The sequence below is a fragment of the Meles meles genome, chromosome 7 (genome assembly GCF_922984935.1).
Source record: "Meles meles chromosome 7, mMelMel3.1 paternal haplotype, whole genome shotgun sequence".
In the NCBI taxonomy this organism is placed as follows: Eukaryota; Metazoa; Chordata; class Mammalia; order Carnivora; family Mustelidae; genus Meles; species Meles meles.
The window spans coordinates 16,884,564-16,909,539 of NC_060072.1; the positions used below are offsets into that span (position 1 = coordinate 16,884,564).

Sequence of the window (24,976 nt, forward strand, 5' to 3'; positions counted from 1 at the left end):
TACTCTCTCTCACACACACACTTTCTCACTCAAATAAATAAATAAAATCTAAAACAAACAAAGAACAGGGGTGCCTGGGTGGCTCAGTGGGTTAAGCCTCTGCCTTCGGCTCAGGTCATGATCTCAGGGCTCTGCTCAGTAGGGAGCCTGCTTCCTCCTCTCTCTGCCTGCCTCTCTGCCTGCTTGTGATCTGTCAAATAAATAAATAAAATCTTTAAAATAAAAAAAATTAAAAAACAAACAAAGAACAAAGTATATGAATGTTTTCAAGCCTCTTGATAACATAATGCCAATAAATTCCTCAATATTTCTGAAAAGAGTGATTGATTAATGGGTCTTGCTTGATTAGTAGCTCCAAGATTTAAAAATTATTTAGGTCATGAGCATGTATGATGTATTACTTCATACTCTCTTGATACTACTTGAGCCTCTGATATGGTTTTATCTGATATGTCTACATATTCAGTTCATTGTTTGTATTATAAGCTTTTATGGGGCAAAATTTTCTCTTAGGCTAAGCTTCCCCCACCCAAGATTTTATTTATTTACTTATTTATTTGTTTGAGAGAAAGAGAGTATGCATATACTCTTGGGGGTGGGAGAGGAGGGGGCAGAAGGGGAGAGAGAGGAACAGGAGAAGGGAGAGGGAAGAGAGAGGATCTCAGATCTCAGACTTCTGGTTGAGCACTGAGCCCCTACCTGGGGCTCGATCTCAGGGCCCTGAGATCATGACCAGAGCCAACCAAAATCAGATGCTCAACCGACTGAGCTACCCAGGCACCCCTAGGCAAAGCTTTATAAAGCATAGATACAAAGAAATAAAATACAAAGACTAATTCAACCATCTTTTACTATAATTTACCTAGACAATCTGGAGCTAATTCTAGCTCTGACTTACATCCAAATGACATAACCTAAATAAATAGTTATGAGAACTAATAAGTTCTCCTCTACTGAGCATCCTATCTTTTATCTTCCATTATCTCATTCTGCCTAACATAGGGTCAAGTACAATGCAGGAATTGGTCCCAGGTGGGAAAAATTGCTTGATGCCACAGCAGAAAGCTGACAACTGGCAGTTAATGAGTGGCAGTAATGACAGATTCTAGTGCCCTTTTGAGTAGACTAGAAGTCATTAGTGTGTATTAACAAGAAAGACTATTGCTATGTATAAAATAGCGGTACCATCAAGTAGTGCTTTTTATGAATACTGGCATCTCTTGGCTATACTGCTCATTTCTCACAGTAGTTCCCTCACTGTCTACTTTCCACTGGAACTACCTTGCACTTTATTTATTTACTTATTTATTTATTTTTAAGAGAGAGAGGGAGAGAGAGCACACATGAGCTTGGGGAGGGGGGAGTTGGAAGATGAGGGGAGGAGCAGAGGGAGAGGGTGAGAGGAAAATTTCAAGCAGATTCCAAGCTCAGTGAGCCCGATATGGCACTCAGTCTCCCGACCCTGAGATCATGACCTGAGCTAAAATCAAGAGTTGGCCACGTAGCTCACTGAGATACCCAGATGCCCCACTCCCTTGCACTTTAATATCACTAATTCATCAATTTGTGATATGTTGAATCACCATTGTAAGTTGAAGCTCTTCTTTTCACAGGACTCTAATTATGGGAGATAAGAAAGCTGGGTTTTCTGTTTTCTGGGCTGATGATGGTTTAGACACAGGACCCATCCTTCTTCAGAGGTCATGTGACGTCGAACCCAATGATACAGTGGATGCCCTTTATAATCGGTTTCTTTTTCCTGAAGGAATCAAGGCCATGGTTAGTATATCTACACCATCCAGAAGAATTTAGTGAAGCTTTAACATTTTAGAAATATTTTTCTATTATTGAGAATTTTCTCATGTTGATTTTGACAAAAAGTATAAAACTGAAAACAAAATTAGATTTTATATTTGCCAATAGTATGGTATATTTAGGGTGGAAATCTGAACATTAAAATTTCTTAGCCTGGGGCGCCTGGGTGGCTCAGTGGGTTAAGCCTCTGCCTTCAGCTTAGGTTGTGATCTCAGGGTCCTGGGATCGAGTCCCTCATCAGGCTCTCTGCTCAGTAGGGAGCCTGCTTCTCCCTCTCCTTCTGCCTGACTCTTTGCCTGCTTGTGGTCTCTCTCTGTCAAATAAATAAATAAAATCTTTAAAAAAAAATTTCTTAGCCTGTGAAGCTTGTTTTTCTGAGAACAGTGATCAGATGGATGAAGTTGGTTCATTTCTTGAAATGAACCTATAATGAAACTAGTTCATTTCTTTTGCCAAATACTTGAATTGCCAACCCTGCTTGTATTGATTAATAGTAAAGAAGTGTACAGAATCTCGAGAAATTTTGCTGTGGACGTTGGGCTTCAAAAATATTTGAACTCAGTCTGCATAACAGGGTGAAATTTGGCATTGCTTTATTTATTCAGATGTGCTCTGGGCAAAAAGCTCAAAGCGTGTGCACCACAAAGTAAAAATATATTTTTAGCCTGTAAAAATATGGAAAGATAATTTCAGCATCATTTAATGTTTTCTAAATTGGATATGGAAGAAGTAGCCACACGGAGATAGACGCTAAGATGGTATAAAGCAACAGCTATTGATTCTGGAGAGAGGAGAGCCGTCTGGTTTGCATCATTTAAAGGTTTTGAGAGTAGGGCTTTGATGTCAGAAAGAGGTCAGAGTTCTCATTCTACTGCTTATCTGTTCTATGACAATAGACAAGTCACTTGGCTTCTTTTTTTTTTTTTTAAATATTTTATTTATGTGACAGAGAGAAATCACAACTAGGCAGAGAGAGAGGAGGAAGCAGGCTCCCCGCGGAGCAGAGAGCCCAATGTGGGGCTCGATCCCAGGACCCTGGGATCATGACCTGAGCTGAAGGCAGAGGCTTTAACCCACTGAGCCACCCAGGCGCCCCGTCACTTGGCTTCTTTAGCCTTGGTTTCCTTCTGTGGATACTACCTGACTTATAAGGGCTGCTGAGAAATTAAGTAGCATTTGTATAAAGCACTCGGCACACGGTAGGTGCTCAAAAATTATCATGACACTCAAAATCGTATTATGTGTGTTCAGTGGCATTTTCTCAAGCCCAGATCATGCACCTGATGATATCACAGTCTGAAGTGGGTAAATGAAGGAGCTATGAACTGGCCCTGTGCTTAGGTTGCCCGTAAGCTCTTGGAGAGGTTGGTCAGCAGCCGTTAATACTGAGAGATCCGAGAACTCAAGCTCACATAGGCCTCCTTGTGAAAGAGAGAGGCTCTCAACTCAAGGCCAGCATGAATCTGGCACAGAAAGAGTTCAGGACACATCCCAAAGGCAATTAAACTCATGCATAGATTTTAACTGTTTTGTCATTCCAGGTGTCCTGAGCTAGAAAGCAAGTCGAATTATTTAAATATAACAATGCATCACTTTCTAGAATCATCTTGATGAGTAGAAATCACTCACACGGACTTACCTTACAATCCGATTACTGAAATTCCCACTAGGTCACCAAGGGGAAGTTGAAATTTGTTTCAGCAAGGGAGTCATTTTTAAGAGTAACAGCTCAGTACTGGCAGTAGGTAAACTCGGATGCAGATTTTGCTTCTGACACCCAGTAGCTACCTCTGTGATCTTGAGCTAGTTGCTTCAGTTTTCTAAGAATCAGTTTCCTCATCTGGAAAGCTGGAATAATAATATCCACCTGGCAGGATTGGTGTGATGTCTGCAAAGGATATTTTATATAAAGTAACCACATTGCCTGGGACACAGATGGAACTGAAGAAAAGGTAGTTATTGTCATAGTCTGATTCTCTGGACAGATTTATTTATTTACTTGCTTATTTATTAAAGTGTTATTTATTTAAGTAATCTCTACACCCAGTGTGGGGCTTGAATTCACAGCCCTGAGATCAAGAGTCACATGCTCTCCCGCCCGAGCCAGCCAGGAGCCCCTGGACAGATTTAAATGTAGCAATTCTATTTAGCATAAGCTTCGGTTAAACAAACGATGCCATTATTGACCACTGGGCTGCGACACAGATCATGTTTTTTGACTTTAGGTGGAAGCTGTCCAACTCATAGCTGATGGGAAAGCTCCTCGGATTCCCCAGCTGGAAGAAGGGGCAACATACGAAGGTATCCAGAAAAAGGAAAATGCTGAGGTATTTTTATCAACTCAGTAACACACCTTAATGTTCTTGGCCCTTTACTTTTAAGGAGTTCCCAATGTACCATTTCCTGGCGGAAAGGTAGATCTCCAAGCCTCCCCAACCCTACTTCCGCCACTCATGGGGAGAAATGTTTCTATTGCCTTTGACACTCATAGCATTAGGAGTGCAGACTGTGCTTTGTGCTGTCCTAGATTTCTTGGGATCAGTCGGCTGAAGTTTTACATAACTGGATCCGAGGTCATGATAAAGTCCCTGGAGCTTGGACAGAGATAAATGGACAGGTACGTTCTAGGGACCAATTCTGTATGTGTGTGTGTGTGTGTGTGTGTGTGTGTGTGTGCGTGCACGCGTGCGTTACTTTCTAAGAGGTATTACACATAGATCCACTTTTGCTACGTAACCTGGAGCAGGTTACTTACCCATCAGGTTTCCTTATTGTAAATGGGACTAATAATCATGCCTCTTGTATTGGTTATAGGTCACTGTGAAAACTAAATGGGTCAATACATGTTAATTCATTGAAGTACTTAGTCTCTGCAATAAGTACTCAATAAATGTTAACTATCATAGTGCTCAATAAGTGATAGCTAATACCATAGAATTATAATCACAAATCAATAAGCATGACATTCTCTTGGTTAGTCTGAATCCAGTCCTGTTTCCACTAACCAACCCACAGACCACCCTGTATTTCCCACCAGTAATCGCACTGGACAGGAACAGTCCAGTGTTGGTCCCCACATCTCGCTGACTCCCCAGCACCACCTCCACACCGCTCTGAAAACCCTTGCTTCAGGCTCTGAAGTCTGCGAGAACCCTTTGTCTCATTCGCCTTTGAATCAATGTGAATAAATGATAAAAGTCATCGGATGTGAGGCATTCTTAAATCTCTTCAGTCATATCTTCATCGATTATCTCTTAATTGTGTCATCCCTGCAGATGCTTGATACCATTTCCCACATTGAGGTATTCCAATTTTATCATAAATGATAATCCCAGCTTGAGGTTGCTTACAAGGCGTGCTGACACCCCTGTCTGTAGGTGTAACTCCCTCCTCTCACAGTCTGGGTTTGGTCTCTCTCTTAGATGGTCACGTTCTACGGCTCATCATTACTGAAAAGCTCTGTCCCTCCTGGAGAACCACTGGAAATTAAAGGTGCCAAGAAGCCTGGTCTTGTTACCAAAAATGGACTTGTTCTTTTTGGTAATGATGGAAAAGCAGTGAGTGTTCAATATGGTCACCTACAAAGTAATGTTTTTGGTTTCCTTCTATAACCCCAGCTGCTAAGGGACTATCTTTCACAAAGTAATCTGGTTTTGCAGTGAGATATGGGGGGGGGGGGGTGCTCGAGATATCTGTGCCCTGTTTCTGAGGCAGCTCAGGTGCTGGGATGAGAAAGAGGCTCCCCGGGATATGCCTCAAGGATGTGCACGGTCTGTTTCGTGATACAGTAGAAAGAGCTTGGAATTTAGTCAAGAAACAGGATGAGAACCCTTCCCCTGCCACTTACCAGTTGAGGGGAGGGTGCTTCTCCCCACTGAGTCTTCATTTCCCAGTCTATAAAACAGAGTGTGGTCTCATAGATCTGCTTTCCCACTAGAGTCTGGCAGGATAAAGAGGATGGATGTGGGACTCTTCAGAGGCTCCTTGTCTTGCCCCTCATGCAGGCACCCCCTCGCACTGCCTGTGCAGGGGCTCTTGGCTTCAGTGAACTCTGAAGAAAGCAAAGGGGAATTTGCAGCTTGATTCTGGTAGCATGCTGGGTTGATCAGTAATTAAAATTGTAGGCTGCACAGTCCAGCTAGTTCTGGGTTGTAACCCCAGCTCTGTGACTGACTAGCTAAGTGGCATTGGGCAAATTACTTAACCTCATTGAGCCTCCATTTCCTTATCAGGAACATGGGGATAATAATGGCATCTGCTTCCACCAGGATTTATGAGATTAAATAAGACACCTACGTATGTACATACCTATAGCATTGTGCCTGCAGCAGAGGATGGCCATAAGAGGAGGAGAACGGATAGGATCATTGTAGTAGTGGGAGGAGAAAGAGGAGTTATAATGGGCTTTAGTCTAAATATATACATCCAAGTATCCATTTTTTCAGGAGCTAATTATCCATTTCGAGATGTATATTTACCCCTAGACTTCAATTTCTCTTTTCTGCTGTCATTAATAAAATACCATTTCCATCCTTCTACACATAATGGTGAGTGCTTTCAATCCATATTTTTGTATTTGCCAAATACGCTGATCTTTGTGTTCCTATAATGTATGACACTCCTTCTCCCACTGCCCTCACTTTTGAATTGTCCTAATCTTCCATTCTTTGGTTTGTTGTGTTGCTATTTTGTAGCTGATGGTGAGAAATCTGCAGTTTGAAGATGGAAGAATGATTCCTGCTTCTCAGTACTTTTCGGCCGGGGAGACATCCGTGCTAGAACTTACCCCCGAAGAGGTGAAGGTGGCAGGGACCATCAAGGTGAACATGTGATGTCTTTAATTTTGCTCTGACCTTGAAACTGCAGTAGTTAAGTAACTGAACCCTCAGTCTTCAGAATAGTGAGCACACACTTTCTTGCCTCTTTTTTGTATCAGCTGCCCTAGGAAATCAACTCCAAAATTTGTATGCAAATTTATTTCTCATTCACAAAATGTTATAAGGCAGTTCTAGGTCGGCATGGGGGTGAAGGGTAAAGCTAGAATGTAACGATTAGGAGTGGAGTCATTCGGGGACCCAAGCTCTGCTATCTTCAAGGTCACCGTACCGGTCATCTACCTCCCAGACAGCCAAGAAGGGCAAAAGAGCACAGTAGAATTGTGTGAAGGAGGTTTTTAATGGGTCAAGACTAGGAGTCAAGTTTACTTCCGCTCATATTCATTGGCTTGAAGTCAGTCATACGGCTGCATCTAACTTGAAGAGATGCTGAAAAGTGTAGTTAAGCATGTATCCAAGATGAAAAAAAGTAGGTTTGGTTGAGGACCTGGCCAGTCTCTGCCTCTGTGTTCTTCATGACACATCCTTCATTAAAATTACTCTTGCTGTATAGGTCATCTGGGCTGGAATTTTAAGCAATGTCCCTGTTATTGAAGACTCAACAGACTTCTTTAAATCTGGAGCGAGCTCAATGGATGTTGCCAGGTAAAACAGTCACCCTATTGACTCACACCCCTCCCCTAGGGATTTTGACTTTGACGTTGAAACTCAAATCCAATCCTTTGTTCTAGATGTTATCGCTGTACCATAACCACTATACTCTGTTTCTCTTTTCTTCATCCTTTTTGGATTGTTTGTTTCCATGGTCAAACAAATGTATTTGCTCCTTCCTCTTTGTTGCTAGCCAGAAGTTGTTTTCCTATCTCCTATATACCTAGAAAAACCAATGCTTGTCACTGTTTGTTTCTTTTTGAAATCTGTCCTCACATTCCTTAGCTAATTTTCCTCCCATATAGCATTGGAATGGGAAGTTCTGGATGAGAATATTTATCGGGAATTACCTACATAGTCTGATTCAGAAGGAGACCCGACATCGATTATGCTTTCCCCAATATCTCTTTTTTCCCTATACCCCAGAATTACCCAGTAAAATACATCTAGAATAAGGACTATCAGGATCCTTCAAGAGGAAGAATAATTATCCTGTAGTCAAAATTTCTCTACAGAGGTTTATGGCAAGTTGAAAGAGCTAGAGTCCCAGAAGGCTCTCTTTTATGGTTTAAAAAAAAAAAAAAAAAGTAAGTCTGTGAGGATCCTAATAGCGGAGAGTCTCTCAGAGGTATTTTTTCATTGAGGGCCACACTATGACCATTCATTAATTTAATAACTTAAAGAATGCCACTCCTGATGTTAAAAAAAAAAGTGAGTGTTCTTGATGGTCGTTCTGTTTATTCGCTTATTCACTCACTTATTCCACAAAGTTCATTTAGTATGTACTACATATCAGGAACACTTTTTGCCCTGGGAATACTGGCAGTCATGAACAGGAAAAAGTTCCTTCATTCATGGAATTTTTATTCCACTAATCCAAATAGTCATCTCCAGAGCAAACAGCATTATCAAAGTCTAGAGTTTTGGTTCCTCAAATTACAAATTTCTCAGCTATGGTTCATCAGTTTCCCCAAACTTCTAATTTCTCAACTAAAGATTTCAATACTATATCTTTTTCACCAGCAAGATGCTCCTGTACAAATTGCCCATTTTCCACTGGAGTATCTGAATAATCGCCTGATGCTATTATCTTGAACTGCCAAAGCACCTCCTCTCTTTTGCAGAAGAAATGACTGAGCAACAACCATGGTGATCTTTCTGTCTTGCATCTAGCACACCGGTGCTATTCCACAAATGGCAAATAGCAGCAATAATTTGAAAAATGAACAGCAAAAAATCAAAGGCTTGGAAGAGACTTCAAAAATTATCTTGACCTACTGCCTGATTCTACTTGGTAGCTACATTAACCACGTAATACAAGGACAAGTTTGTTTCATTCTTATACACGATCTAGAGACAATATTATACAATATGACTTTTGTTTCATAATCTTTACAGTGAGGGACTTTCCTTTATTTCTCATTCCTTGCTTACCTTTGAAACAAAAGGAATGGATTTTATGTGCTCCTTACAATTTTGCTTGCAATAGGTAAAATGTTTTTGCCTTGGTTTCTTTTCTTTTTAGTCATATAAAAAGTTAAAAAAAAAAAAACAACAAAGAATATCCACTGTCCTTCAAGACAGCTTTTTAATTTTATTCTCCCGGTCTTACCCAATTTCTCCAGGTATGATCATGGACGATCTCATAGGCTATAAATAGGCATGTGACCTGTCTTATCTCAAAGCACCTTAACAAACGTAATAATACGATTCCCCTAAACCCTTTTAAAAATGTGAGTAATGTGAGTTGCTTCTTAACTTTAAGGCTGGTTGAAGAGATCAGACAGAAGTGTGGTGGGCTTCAGCTACAGAACGAAGATGTCTACATGGCCACCAAGTTTGCGGACTTCATCCAAAAAGTCGTGAGGAAACTGAGAGGAGAAGATCAAGAAGTGGAGCTAGTGGTGGATTATGTAAGCATCTCCGCGCTGCCTGGAGTCACCATCACTCAGACTCCAAAGCTATAAGGAAAGGCTAGGCCTTTTGTTCATTTGTTTTTACATGTATGACCTTTTTGAGATAGGTATTTTATTGAGGTAAATTCAGACACGGTAAAATTCACCCTTGAATTTTTAAAAATATTTATTCATTTTAGAGAAAGAGACAGCAAGGGAGCAGGGGGAGGGACATAGGGGGAGGGAGAGAGAGAATCTCAAGCAGACACCCCCACAGAATGCGGAGCCTGACCCGGGGCTCAAGCCCAGGACCCTGAGATCATGACCTGAACTGAAATCAAGAGTAGGCCAACTGAGCCATCCAGGTACCCCCAAATTCACGCTTTACAATGTACAGTTCAGTAGTTCAGGTTCATCACGTCTATCTGATTATGAAATATTTGTATCACCCCATAAGGGAACCCTGAATCCACTGATAGTCGTTCTCTGTTCTCTCCCCCCCTACCCCTGGCCCCCAGAAACCACTAATTTCCTTTTTGTCTCCATGGATTTGCCTCTTGTAGATATTTCCTGTACATGGAATCACATAATTTGTGATTGGCTCCTTTCACTTGAGCACCATGTGGCCAAGGTTAATCTATGTTGTTGTGTGTGTTGTGTACGTCACTTCTTCTTCTGGCCGGATAGTATTCCATGGTATGGATATACCACATGTTGTTTATCCATCTCTCATTGAATGGATGTTTGGGTTGTTTTCATGTTTGGTTATTATAAATAATGCTGCTATGAAAATTCATGTGTAAGTTTTTGTGTGAACACTTGTTTTTCTGTTCCCTGGGGTGTATACCTAAGAATACAATGATGAGTCGTATGGCAACTCTGTTTAACTTTTGGGGGAACTACCAAGCTCTTTGCCAGAGTGGCTACACCATTTCACAATCCCACTAGCAATATAGAAAGGTTCCAATTTATCCATGTCCTTGCCAACATTTGCTATTGTCTGCCTTTCCTATTTTAGCTGTAGGTATGAAATGGCATCTCATCGTAGCTTTCACTTACATTTCCCTGATGACTAACGACAAGCCCCTTTTCACGCACTTATTGGTCATTTGTTTATCTTCTTTGGGAAAATGTCCGTCTAAATCCTTTACTCATTTTCTAATTGGGATTTTTCTGATTGTGTCTGTTTAATGTTGAGTTGTAAGGGGTTTTTGTATATTTTGAATACTGGAGCTTAATCAGATATATGATTTGTAAATATTCTCTCCCATTCTGTGGGCTTTTTTTTTTTTTTTTACTTTTTTGTTAGTGTCCTTTGACACACAAAAATTTTTTATTTGATTAAGGTGAATTGATCTATTCTTTTCCACAGCCACTATAGGCATACCTTGCTTTATTGCTTTTTGTTTTACTGTGCTTCACAGGTAGTACATTTTCCACAAATTAAATGTTTATGGCAGCCGTGCATTGAGTAACTCTACTGGCACCCTCTTTCCAACAGCATTTGCTCATGCCTTGTCTCTGTATCACATTCTGGTAATTCCCACAATATTTCAAACTTTTTCATTGCTGTTATATTTGTTAGAGTTTGTGATCAATGTTAATCTGTGATCAGTGATCATGAACAACTGAAAGCTCAGATGGTGTTTACTTTTTTTGCAATAAGATATTTTTTTATTGAAGTATAGTTGATAAAGTACTTTTTTAAAAAGATTTTATTTATTTGACAGAGATCACAAGTAGGCAGAGAGGCAAGTAGAGAGAGAGGGGGAAGCAGGCTCCCCGCTGAGCAGAGAGCCCGATGTGTGGCTTGATCCCAGGACTCTGGGATCATGATCTGAGCGGAAGGCAGAGGCTTTAACCCACTGAGCCACCCAGGCACCCCGATAAAGTACTTTTTTAAACATGTTATTTGTTTATTTGTGTACTTACTTATTTACATACTTTCTTATTTATTTATTTACTTATTTGAGAGAGAGAGAGAGCCTAAGCAGGGGGAACAACAGAGGGAGAGGGAGCAGGGAGCCCCATGTGGGGCTCAATCCCAGGACCCTAAGATCATGACCTGAGTCAGAGGCAGACGCTTAACTGACTAAGACACCCAGGTGCCCCATTGCTAAAGTATTTTGAATTAAAGCATAGACATTGATTTTTTTAGAAATAATGCTATTGCATACTTAATAAACTACAGTATAGTGTAAACGTGGCTTTTATATGCACTGGGAAACCAATAAATTCATTTGACTCACTTTATTGCAATATTCTCTTTATTGAAATAGTCTGGAACTGAACATGCAGTGTCTCTGAGGGATGCCTGTGTATGTCTCATCTTGCCCTTTTTGCACCTCTATTTTTCTTTCCCTCCATTTTGCTCGTATTAAAGATAGTCTCGTATGCCATTTTAATCCCTTATTGTTTCTTTTACTGTATTTTGTTAGTTAGTTTCTTAGTGGTTGCCTTGAGGAGTATAAGGAACATTTTTGTTTAAAACATTTCCTATTCAGATTAAGGTCAACCTAATAACAATAGTAAAGAAAAACTTTGTTGTAATTTAGTTCTGCTCCCTATCCCCACATTTTTGATATTATTGTCATACAAATTACGTCTCTATACATTGTAAGGCCACCAACATAGTTTTATAATTATTGCTTTATGCAGTTGTCTTTTATTTTATTTTATTTTTTTTTAAGATTTTATTTATTTATTTGACAGGCAAAGATCACAAGTAGGCAGAGAGGCAGGCAGAGAGAGAGGGGTGGAAGCAGGCTCCCTGCTGAGCAGAGAGCCCGATGTGGGGCTCGATCCCAGGACCCTGAGATCATGACCTGAGCCGAAGGCAGCGGCTTAAACCACTGAGCCACCCAGGCACCCCTGCAGTTGTCTTTTAAATCAGATAGGAGAAGAGTTAAAAACAAAAATACATGTATCCTGACATATATTTACTTTTATCAGTGTGCTCTATTTCTTCATGTGGATTCAAGTACTGTATAGGATCCTTTCATGTTGACCTGAAGGACCCCTTCTAGTACTTTCTGAAGAGCAGTGTGTTAGCAGTGAATTCTCTCAGTCTTTGTTCATTTGGGAATGACTTAATTTCTCCTTTGTTTTTGAAGGGTGTTTTTGCTGTATATGGAATTGTTGGTTGGCAGTCTTTTTCATTCAGCACTTTGGATATGCCATCATATTGCCTTCTGGCCTCCATGCTTTCTGAGCATTAGTCATCTGTTAATTTTATTAAGGATCCATTTTATGTGACAGGTTGCTTCTCTCCTGCTGCTTTCAAGATTCCCTCATTATCTTTGGTGTTTGACCATTTCATTATGTTTCTAAAATGGATCTCTTTGAGTTTATACTGCCTGAACTTATTGGATGTATGGCTTACTGTTCTTCATCAAAGTTGGGACATTTTCGTTCATTATTTCTTCAAATATTCTTCCTGCCTCTATCCTCCTCTCCTCTCCTTCTGGAACTCCCCTTACACGTGTGTTGGTACATTCGGTGGTGTCCCATAGACCTTCTTTTGTCTTCCTGTCTTCAGACTGGATAATCTCTATCGACCTATTCTCCAGTTTGCTAATTCTTTGATCTGCTTGCTTGAATCTACTGCTGAGCCCCTATAGTGAATTTTTAGAAAAATGTTAGTTATTGCACTTTCCAGCTCCAGCATTTCTCTTTGGTTCTTCTTCTTTTTTTTTTTTTTTGAAGAATTCTTATCTCTTTATTGATATTTGCTATTTGGTGAGGCATTGTTCTTTCACATTCCTTTATGTTTTTAGACATAGTTTCCTTTCATTATTTGAACATATTTGTAAAAACTTATTTAAAATCTTTCTCTGATAAATCCAGCATCTAGGTCTTTTCCAGGATGGTTTCTATTGGCTGTTGTTTGTCCTGTGTATTGGCCACTCTTTATTCTTTCATATTTCTTCATGTATCTTGTGATCTTTTGTCAAAAACCAGCCATTTTAAATAACAGAATGTGGCAACTCTGGAAATAAGACCCCTCCTTTCCCAGGGATTATGTTGTTGCCTTTTCTTTGTTTAGGGACTTTCTCAGACTGATTCTGTAAAGCCTGTATCCTTTGTTGTTTGCCGCCACTGAAGTCTCCACTTAGTGCTAACCTAGTCATCAGCTAATAATCAGACATCAATTTCCTTAAATTTCTGGAACTGGTAAGTCTCTGAGCCTTTACTGAAGGACTCAGGTAGTTTGTGCAGAGCAAGTTCTGGGTCAGGTCACATAAAGACAAACATGGAGTACAGAGCTTGACATTGGGAAGTTCTGTGGAGATAAGACCTCTGGGGAGCTTCTGGGCACCATTTGTCCCCCTCTGGTGATTAACAGACTGCTGGTTTTCATAGCCACCATGGTTGTAAGGATTTTGGTTGTCAAGTTACTGCAGAGCTATCAAGAGAGAGATAGGAAAGAGTAGGGCAATTAAAACACCACAGAACTCACTGTGCTTACAGAGAATCAGCTGTTTTTCTTGAATAAATGGATTCTTTCAAGCTTTTGGTTAATTTCCAGAGTCTTAAGAAACATGATTTTGACAGTAGTTTCTAATGTTCCTGTGGCTTTTATGAAGGAGCAGATTTTTAGTGGTCCCTAGTCTACTATTCCAGAAATAATTCACCCATGTGTTTTTAATAAAATTTAGGTAAATTTGGGAAGCAGTTGAGCATCCTCTGGTTAAGAACATGAATTTGGTGTCAGACCCACCTAACGTTGAATCCATGCAGCATTGCTTATCAGCTGTGTGACCTGTGGCAAGTTACTTCACTTCTCTAAGCCTTGGTTTCCTCATATTGGATACGACAATAGTAATATCTACCTCACAGAGTAGTTGGGAGAATCAAATTAGATAATATATGTAAGGGGCGCCTGGCTGGCTCAGTCAGTTAAGTATCTGTCTTCGGCTCAGGTCCTGATCCCAGCATCCTGGGATCAAGTCAGGCTCCCTGCTCTATGGAAAGCCTGCTTCTTCCTCTCCCTCTGCCTGCCATTCTCCCTGCTTGTGCTTGCTTTCTCTGTCCCTCTCTGCCAAATAGATAAATAAAATCTTAAAAAAAAAAGACAATACATGTAAAACCCTTAACATAATTCCAAAATGATGACTTTACAGAAGTGAACTATATGCAGAGACTAGACGCATCAAGTCAGATAAAGATTCCTTCATTATATCCTACATAAACACATTGGAAATTTTTCACAGAAATATTTCTTATCTGTGGGATAAGAGTAGATACCATCTTGATATTTTTTATTTCTTCTTTAAGTATTATTAATTTCCCTACGTGAAATTGTTTGAAAATCATTATATTTACTTTTCATACCTCTCAGTGTTATGAAATTTTATTCTAATAATGCTCTTTTACATGTTTTTTCAGTTATTCCTCATAAATGTATGTAGCAGGTAGCATTATCCCCTTTTAATTTTTTGGAAGATTTTATTTATTTGTTTTAGAGAGCGAACAGAGAGAGAGAGAAAGTGCACATGTGCAGGTTGGGGGAAGATGGAGAGAATCTCAAGCTGATTCCCTGCTAAGTGGGGTACCCACCAGGCCTGATCTCATAGTCCTAAGATCATGACCTGAGCCAAAATCAAGAGTCAGTCCCTTAGTCCACTGAGCCACCCAGGCACCCCTTCCTTTTGCCCAGTTGAAAAGACTGAAGCTCATAGTAGTTAATGGACTAACCTAAATTCATTTGCTAGGGAACGGTAGAGAATAGAATTAAGGCAACACATTTGTAAGAGAGAGAGAAAGTGAAAAATGAGGAAGAACTTAAGGAAACAAAACTTAAAATGGCACCATTCTAAAAGGAAACTGAATCCACCAAGGCAATTTCAAGGATTCAAATGAAAGCAATGGCTGTGCTCCATAGATGTTGCCACTAGATGGTGATGTTTCCATTATCTGGAGGTCTTTTGAGTTCTCTCATTTGCGTAAGGAAGAAAATCTGCGCTATTTTTAAGGCTGAACCTGGGGCACTTTGGTCATCAGAGATGTAGCCTCCTGGCTCAGGGGCCAATCTGAGCATCATGAGGCCCAAATCTTACATATGCCCATCTCTTCTGGAGAGTAGGAACTAAAATCCTATCAACATAACATCTGCTGCTTTAGTGAGTAAACTTCTTTATTGCTATTTGGCATTAAATGGATAAACAGAGAAATCCACTGAATCTATGAATATAATTCTCTATCTTAGGTTTCGAAGGAGGTCAATGAAATGACAGTGAAAATGCCGTATCAGTGTTTCATAAATGGACAGTTCACAGATGCTGATGATGGAAAGACCTATGATACTATCAACCCAACAGACGGATCTGTGAGTAATTCCTTCGAGTATGCAATGACCACTGGTCATGAATTTTTAATTTATGCACAGTTGTAAAATTGACAGTCTTAAGAAGTTACTTTATCCTATCACTTTGCCTCTCTGAGCACTTACTCTAAATGCTCTCTGTGTATTTCTTTCAACTCTTCAATTCTGGTACTGGTTGCTAGCTATAATAACCTATTTTATTGAGTGACTATTTATGCTGAATTTAGACAGATAACTATACCTGAACACATCAGAGGCACACCCTCAATAAAACTATATGCAGAAAAGAGTTTTCAGACTCCACAAGCTCGTGGCAAGAAATTCAACTTCCCTAAGCACCAGAGGAAATACACATAGTCTTCCTAAATGTGCCTTTCCACAGTGTAGTGTGACATGAGGAGTCCCAAATTTCAGGCTAACAATTTCCGTGTTAAAATTTGTCTTTCTTATATTACTGTGTGTATTGATTTTCCATCATTAATCCTTTGGATTTTATAAGTAACACCCTATTTTTCCTATTAATATGATATTAATTTTAAGAGGCATATTTATATATCTCTAAATAAATGACCTGTTACCCTATTTTTTTCTTGAAACAGACAATATGCAAAGTAGCCTATGCTTCTTTGGTGGATGTTGATAAAGCAGTAGCAGCTGCAAAAGATGCCTTTGAAAAAGGTGAATGGGGAAGAATGAATGCAAGAGAAAGAGGAAGATTGATGTACAGGTGTGGCTTTTAAAAACACAGATCTGCTATCTTGGGATATTGGCTAACATTGCCAAGATTTTTAAAATTTCACCCAAATATTCTCATATGCACCTACTATATGCCTTCTGTTATACACATCATGTAAAGTTCCATATACGTGAGTTCCTGATTTTTGTATTATTGTTTGTAACAGTCAGGGTTCCAGTACGCAGAAAAGTGCAGTAAAAAACCATTTAAAAGATGTGGGCAAGTTGGAGGGGTAATGAAGTACCCAGTTAGGGGGAAGCTATTAGTACTCTAAGGTCTGGGACAGAGGAAGGGGCTATTGCTGGAACCTGGCAAGATCTGTAGCTGTGGAAGACCACACTCCAATGGTTTTTGGTGGAGGGACCCAGCAGTGGCTGAACCACAGCCCATCTGTGAGGGAGCTGAAGAATGGAGTCCCTGATCACTTTCTTTCCCTGAAGGTACTGCCCAGTGACAGAGCATGGGATCCAGGGGATGGAATGTATAAAGGTCATCCTCCCAGTCACAGAGCGGTGTGGAGGTTGGATACAGAACAGCAAACAGGGAATATGTAGCACTTTCGTTGTTTTCAAAGGCCCATTTCAAATCTGCTTGACCTGTAGGGAGTAGCAGTGAGAAGGAAAAATATTAAGGCCTGAAAAGCGTATTATAAATCAGTAACCGAGTATGCCAAGATTGATTAGATGCGAGCATAAACTCACTTTTCTCCTTACCCAGAGCCAAATCTCTGACCTTAGTAGGATCTGGAAGAAACACTGAAGGAGGGGGCTTTCGAGCCCAACTTTAGAATGGTCCAAAAGGAACAACTCAGAGGACCACTGAAGGATGAAAAGAAAACCAATGGTTGAGGGGAGCACAAGGATGAATTTTGACTCTTTCAGAGCCATTAAATAATTCTTGACTTATCTTGCCCCAGAATCTAGACACCTAACAGAAATCTGTTGTGGTGTTTCTAATTCACCCCATGTATTTATCTATCTTGTCCTCATCAGTTAGTGCCAGAAACATTCCCGTACCAACCAGAAATCCTTGCGTTCATGGATTCTTATGGGTTGTACTCGCTAACATCTCCTTGTATATCCATGCCTGGCCACATTCCCACGGTTTTCTGTCATCGATCTCCTTGCATTACTGTGGCTCAATCACTGTTCTAGTTCTTATATGTATATGGGGCAAAAGGTACAGGCTTCCCACACTTCTTTTTTGTAACTCTTGAAACAAATTATTTATGAGATGATTTGTTTAATGTCCTCCCTGCCGGACCATATTCACCATGAGGACAGAGACCTCGTGCATGTGTGTTCACCTACGAATTCTCAGCCCTTAGGAGGGTGCCCAGTACCTAGTAGGAGCTCAGTCAGTATTTGTTGAATGAATTTCTTTTCCTGACCATACAGACTTGCAGATCTACTGGAAGAGAACCAAGAAGAGTTGGCAACCATTGAAGCCCTTGATTCGGGCGCTGTCTACACCCTGGCTCTGAAGACTCACATTGGAATGTCTGTGCAAACATTCAGATACTTTGCTGGCTGGTGTGACAAGATTCAGGTAAGCACAAAGGTTATCTGTTACCGTGGAGATCATTCCAAAAGGAAAAGGGCCAAACATTTAGTCATTCGTAAAGGCACTGTTTTAGAACCACCTACTGGGTTTTCTCATCTCATCCTTCTAACAATCATCTGTGGAAGGTAGATAGCTGTTATCCCTTATTGCAGGTAAGAAACAGATGCTTGAGAACAATGAACGACTTGTATATGGTCACATTGTTAGTAAGTAAACCGTAGAGCCTAGGATTTGAACTCAAGATTTTCTGAACCAAAGTTTAATGATTTTTTTATACTTTTGCATCTCTAAAGGCATCTCATAGTCTTCTAGATATAGAAGGTGTCAGGGAGAGATTGAAAACTCAAATGCCAACAGAAGCCAGAGAGCCAACGTACATGGTCTAAGTCAGCTGGGTATAAGAAAAATAATTTTCTAAGATGTAGGTACAACAAAAACTTCATTTCCCTTCTTACTATAAGAAAGTAAATAGGAGGGCACCTGGGTGGCTCAGTTGGTTAAATGTCTTCCTTCAGCTCAGATCATGGTCTCAGGGTCCTGGAATGGAGCCCTGCATTGGCTCTTTGCTCAGCAGGGAGCCTGCTTTCCTCTCTCTCTCTCTCTCTCTGCCTGCTGCTCTGCCTACTTGTGATCTTTCTCTTGGTCAAATAAATAAATAAAATCTTTAAAAAAAAAAGAAAGTAAATAGGACATGTGTGATGATAAGTGGCAACTACGCTTGACCGGAGAACTGGGGATATAAGAGTTAAAGGAAAGGTTCATAACAAAGAGAAGCATGTATGCTGCTCATAGATTCATGATAACCAGTGGCACCCCATCACAGCCACCCTCCCAGCAAAGAGGAGGAAGTGGGGCAGGAAGAGAGAGACAGAAGGGCTTTAAAAAGCAATTCCACCTTCCCTTGCACTTATATCTCCCATTGGCCTTCTCTGTCTGCTAAGAAGACTGGGAAACAATATTTTATTTGGACAAGTTGCTGTCACCACTGTTAATATATACAGTCAGAGAGACTTGGGTCCAAGTGTCAGCTTTGCCACTTACCAGGTAATGTTAAGTTATTTTATATCTCTAAGCCTTACTTTCCCTTTCCATACAATGCTCACGCTAATACTAACCTTGCATGTTATGTAGTGAGTCTTAGCGACGAGTTTGCAACAGACGAAGGCTTGCACTTGAGCATGGGTTTCATGATTCTTCAGTCACAAAGTCATACATATTAAGTATTTAGTAGTGGTGGGTCAGGTCCATCCTTTATCCTCAATCATGAAATCCAAAGAGCTCCACACCTGGAAATTTGTTGCCAAAAACTGATCTGAACCAACATGAATCTATGAATAATTTGTGTTTCTATCACTTAGAGGGAATATCCATATGTTTCGCTAAATAAATATTCCAATAATCATACGCTGGATTATGAGGGGCTGCTCCAGACCCTACTGGGAGTCACAGATAATGTAACATAAGGTATATGTGTTATATTACGTTTCCATCGTCCAAATCATTCTGAATCCCAAAACACACTTGACCCCAAGGATTTTGAGTAAGAGACGGACACATGTAATTAGTAACAGCAATACTCTCTTCTGTGGCCGAACAAATGAATAGCTTCATTTAAAGACTACCATTGTGAATTAGCTGGGATTAAGTCTGGCTGCATGTAACAGAAACTCAAGCAGGACTTTGTTTTTACCTCATTTTCAAGGAGCACAAGGCAAGTAGTCAGCGCTGGTATATGACACATAGTTTTCCTCTCTTCCTGCCAGATCATCCTTAGCACTGGAGACGGCCGCCCTCAAGGCTGTGTCATGGTCTCCTGATAACGGCTGCACTTACCAGCCATTTCAGGGATGTTCTGAGCAGAAAGAAGGCCCAAGAGAGTGTGGGGGTTTATGGTAAAAGAGCATGGGTCAGAGTGAGTCAGCCTACTATAAAGAGTGTTCCCTTTCCGAAGCCTTGTGCTTATATCTTCCATTGGCCATCCCTGTCTGCCCTGGAAACTGGAGAACAGAATTTTATCTGGGCACATGGCTGTTACCATTATTAATATAGGGTTTCTGTTACTAAGGACAGAGGGAAGAATGGGTACTGGGCAGGCAGTTAACATTCTCTGCCATGTCAAGAAATTAGGAATGGAAGTAATTAAATTAGAGTTACGTTTGGTATATAGGAGTATCTGGGTGGCTCAGTGAGCTGGGTGTCTGCCTTCGGCAGATCATGATCTTGGGATCCTGGCATTGAGTCCCATGGCTGGCTTCCTGCTCAGCAGGGAGTCTGCTTTTCCCTCTCCCTCTGCCCCTTCCCCCCCAACCTCATGCTCTCTCTCTCTCTCAAACAAAGAAATAAAATCTTAAGAAAAAGAACTATGTTTAGTATTTAGAGATAGATAGACAGATAGATATAATTATGTTTATTCTCCTGTGTCTTAACTTCCCTCCAGAAAGAAATAGCAGTTCCTTTTCTTGGGGTGGATGTATTTCTTATAAATTAAACACTGCCCTTTTCATACCAGCTAAGAAATTTAACACAGGTGGGCAGAAAATGGATTCCTTGAGATTAGATTTACTCATTTGAATTAGTAAAATAGAAATCACCCTCCCCCCCTTTTTTTTTACTTTTTAGGGTTCTACCATTCCAATCAACCAGGCCCGTCCAAATCGCAATCTGACCTTCACCAAGAAGGAGCCACTTGGGTAAGACAAGGAGAGTGCCCTGGGTGATTGGTGTGAGCTGTGTTGGTTGGAGACAACTAAGGATGCTGTCTTTCTACCCCTGCAGCGTCTGTGCCATTATCATACCCTGGAATTACCCGCTGATGATGCTGGCATGGAAGAGCGCGGCGTGCTTGGCAGCAGGCAATACCTTAGTGCTCAAGCCAGCGCAGGTGAGATGCAAGAGGCTGGGGGCAGGATCTCCTTCTTACCTATCCACTTGAAAACAGAGACACATTTATAAACGTTATGTCTTTGAAAACAAACAGGCTTGTATATTATGACATCTTTAAAGATATCATAGGCACCTTTTCATGTTAAATGTTCTCTTTTTAATAGCTGCCTAATGCACCCCATAGATATCCCACAATTTAAATTTCCATGACAAGGGAAGCAAGCATAGGATGCTCTGGTGAAATCCACTGCATTTCTACAAGCCAATTCAATTCTTGCAAAGTGCCAAATGCCCAATAATTGGGTACTTATTTAGAGTAACGATGAGACATCAAAAGAAAAAGTATTTTATAGGCATTCAAATTTTAATTATTAAAATTGTTTTAAAGATAGGGAAGATGAAGGAAAAGGATACAAAAGAATGTACCTAATTGTGGCAACTATGTAAGAATATGTATATGTGGATAATAAGGAAATAATAATTACAAATAAAAATAATTCCACTGATAGAGTTCTCAAAAAAAATTTTAATGCTACAGGAGCTTTTCAGGAAAAAGCATATGTTGGCCAACTTTATACCTGACTATTGACTGTATACCGTGAACATTCGTAGACATTCTAAGGTGCACATGTCCTGGAGAAAACTTGGTCTCTAACCTAGAAGAGTTACATTACCTGTCACCTCTCCTTTATTTCTTCTTTTAGAACTTAAGAAATTACAGTTTCATTTGTTATTGCTACTTAGTCATACCGACCAGAGGCATCTTGTTTTACTTGTCAGAAACACTTTCATTTTAAAAAATAATTATACATTAAAAAAATTTCTAAATAGAAATGTACAAAGAGGTGGATGGTTAAAAAAAAAATCTCCCTCCTATTCTTAATCCCCCAACCAGCCAATTTACCTCCCCAGGAGCAACTGATGTTCTTAATTATTATTTATTAGTTTCTTTGGTAATTCCAGAGATACTCTATGCATATACAAATATGTGTATATGCAAACAATTTATATATATAATATGCAATAAAATACAATATGCAATAAATATATATATATAAATTTTTTAACCCATTAAAAAATTACAGAGAGGGGAGGGGGTATATGGGAGATTGCCAATCAACAGGTATAAAGTTTCAATTATGCAATAAGTTCTAGAGATCTGCTGTGTATTGTTTTGCCTGCAGTTAACAAGATTATATCATACACTTAAAATTTGGTAAGAGGGTAAATGTTGTGTTAAGTGTTTTTACAACACAATATCATAGTAGCATTCTATACATACTTAGCAAAAGGAAAAAATCTTCCTTTTTTATTAAACAATTTCCATTATGTAAATAAATGATATCCTATAATATTCCCTTGTATAGCTAAACCATATTTTATTTAACCAATCCATAACTAATGGATATTTGGATTTTCCTGCCCTTTTGCTATTATAAACAATGCTATAGTTAATACCCTTGTAAATATGACATCATGCACATATGCACGTGTATTTAAAGGAAATGTTTCGAATAGCACCATCACTTAGTTATAAGACATGTATATTTGTGGGACACCTAGGTGCCCAGTCAGCTAGGTATCTGACTCTTGACTTCTGCTCAGATCATGATCTCAGGGTCATGAGACTGAGCCCCGCCATGAAGTTTGCTTAAGATTTTCTCTCCCTTTCCCTGTCTTCCCCCTGCTCACATGCTCTTATCTCTTTCTCTCTCTCTGAAAGGAAAGAAAAGGTGTTGGCGGGGGGGTTGGGAGGGTGGGGGGGTTCCTGCATGGCATAGTCAGTTGGGCGTTGACTCTTGGTTTCAGCTTAGGTCATGATCTCAGGGTCCGGAAATCAAGCCCAAGTCCTGCTCTGCACTCTGCAGGAGTCTGCTTGTCCCTCACCTCCCCTTCTCCACCTCCCCTGTCTGTCCGCCTCCCCCACCCTGCACATGTGTGCTCTTTCTCTCTCAAATAAATAAGTCTTTAAAAGATAGATAGCTAGATAAATAAATAGATATTGACAAATCCTTCCATGGCAATGGTACCAATTCAGCAGCTTTCTGTAGAAGTGCTGTTTCCCCATTAAATAGCAGGAAGCCGGTAGAGTGAAGAGAAGAGGCAGATAACCTAGCCTTGGGGTGTTGAATCCTGGCCACACATTAGAATCACCTGGAGTTCTTATTTTAAAATACTGACATCTCTTGGCAGAGATGCTGATGTAATTTGTCTAGGTCAGAGCCCAGGAATTGGTATTGCTTGAAAGCTTCACATTTGTTTCTAAGACAGAGTTGGGAATCACTAAATGGTACCCGATGAGAGTGCTAAGCATTGAAGAACTCCAGTGATTATATATTATGTTCAAAAATTAGGGATACTTATTGAGGGTGTACTAGGTGCCAAGCATCTATCAGTGACAAAGACACATACAGTTTCTGTCACCACATGCAATTTAAAATGAAATTTGCCTGGGTGGCTCAGTCGGTTAAGCTTCTGCCTTCCGCTCAGGTCATGATCTCAGGGTCCTGGAATGGAGCCCTACATCAGGCTCCCCGCTCAGCAGGGAGTCTGCTTCTCTCTCTGCCTCTGCCCCTCCCCCCTGCTCATGTGCTTTCTCTCTCTCTGTGTCAAATAAATAAATAAAATATTTTAAAATATCTAAAAAAGTAAAACTGACAGTTTAATGATTGATGATACTTTTAATCCTGAAAATGAAAAGCCCAAAGTTGTTATTGTTCTATTGTAGATATCTTTTTACTTTGTTGCATAATATTATGTGATGATGGTATGCAATCATTTCCCATATGAAGTCCCCATGTGACTGTCAGAAGGTCTGAATCAGGAAGCTCTTTCCCTGGACTGGTCCGGGTCTGACAGGTTCTGACCACTTCATCACACCTAATAATAACATTAGCAATGACCTACTCTTGCCCAGAACACTGCTAATCGCTTTCCCAGATATCATTTAAACCAATAGTCCTACTGGGAGAACTAAGTAGCCAATGGAAGAAAACCAATAGAAATGAAAAGGGATGAGACAAAGATGAAACAATTTGTTTTATTGTGTTTATTAATGATATAAAAATATTTTTTGTTCTTACTTGAAAAGAACTATCGTTAATTCAGGGTAGTTAGTTTTTAAATGTTTTTCTGATCCTGATTTCGTATCAAGGCATAATAATATACACTTTGCACTAGGATCATCTGTAACGGTAGTAGATGTAAAACCCGTGTCGGATATCTTCTTGATAATTTCGAGTGTTTGAGGCCAATTTCTCATCAAGTCTAACTAGACTGCCATATTGAAAATCTCACAGTATTACTGAAGTGGACCTATTACCAGAAGGCGGGGAAGTGTTAGGCTTGCCTCTTTCTTGCTGTTTGCTTGTTGCCTTGGAATTATTATTTTTATTACGCAGTCTCTGTAGAGATTCTTTTTCAGCCACCTGTCCATTTTATGAATGCTGAGTTAGTAAAAGTAACAATATAGTCTGTAGATCCCCGTAACCAGGCCTATAAACTTCAACACATGGCAATATCCTGACAGCAAATGAGCAAGTGAAGAAACCACTGTCGTTCCCTTGGCCTTGTGAGCTCCTGTTCTGCCCTAGGACATCCCTATATGACCCATGACCTTCTGCCCTTCATGCAGACAGAGTGAGGGCATCATTAGCCAGCCACATAATAAATGTCATGTTTGATTTGTTGCATATCTTTGTCAGTTAAAATATGTGCGTAGAAGTTCCACTGTTCCCTTTCCACATCTCCACGGAATTTCTTGCACATCCCATTTATTGAGACCACACTGAAAAAGTGCTAATTTAAGACTTAATCGGCACTGGTTTTTAACAGTGTGAAAATATGACTTTCATTTTGATTCTGAGTTACGCATCGCTGTAATAGATGTTAAAAAGGAGATCGTATTATGCCATCTTTGTGTAAGAAGGGAGGGAAAATAAGAAGATATATATCTGCTCATTTGAGCAAAAGAAACAGGAGGGAGACACTGTAGACTAATGAGGTTGATTATCTATAGGCCATGGGGATACGGGGTAGAAGGGATAGAGAGAAAGAGGCAGAGAACAACTCTTCTCTGAATGTATGTTTTGTATGTTCCTCACTCTTGAAAGCATGTTTCCCGTACTCAACAATGACCACAAACAAAAGAAATATAATCAACGCAGATGGGGCAAAACCCCTAAAGTTGAATACAAATAAAACCAAATTAAGCCATATTTCAAATGAATATCATGATCCCATTGAAGACAGGGAGGAAACATTAAGCCAAGTA

At 40.0% G+C, this 24,976-nt stretch overlaps 1 protein-coding gene across 1 annotated transcript in view; it reads left to right on the plus strand.

The window, feature by feature from the left end:
• The window catches only part of ALDH1L2 (aldehyde dehydrogenase 1 family member L2), a 59,462-nt gene that overhangs the window by 17,892 nt on the left and 16,594 nt on the right, over positions 1–24,976 (plus strand). Inside the window, exons 4-15 of the mRNA XM_046010799.1 lie at positions 1,614–1,779; positions 4,041–4,142; positions 4,343–4,432; positions 5,238–5,372; positions 6,510–6,635; positions 7,204–7,295; positions 9,067–9,214; positions 15,405–15,524; positions 16,121–16,248; positions 17,655–17,805; positions 20,440–20,510; positions 20,596–20,701. Coding sequence (XP_045866755.1) covers positions 1,614–1,779; positions 4,041–4,142; positions 4,343–4,432; positions 5,238–5,372; positions 6,510–6,635; positions 7,204–7,295; positions 9,067–9,214; positions 15,405–15,524; positions 16,121–16,248; positions 17,655–17,805; positions 20,440–20,510; positions 20,596–20,701 — 1,435 coding nt within the window. The remainder of the gene's footprint in view (positions 1–1,613; positions 1,780–4,040; positions 4,143–4,342; positions 4,433–5,237; positions 5,373–6,509; positions 6,636–7,203; positions 7,296–9,066; positions 9,215–15,404; positions 15,525–16,120; positions 16,249–17,654; positions 17,806–20,439; positions 20,511–20,595; positions 20,702–24,976) is intronic.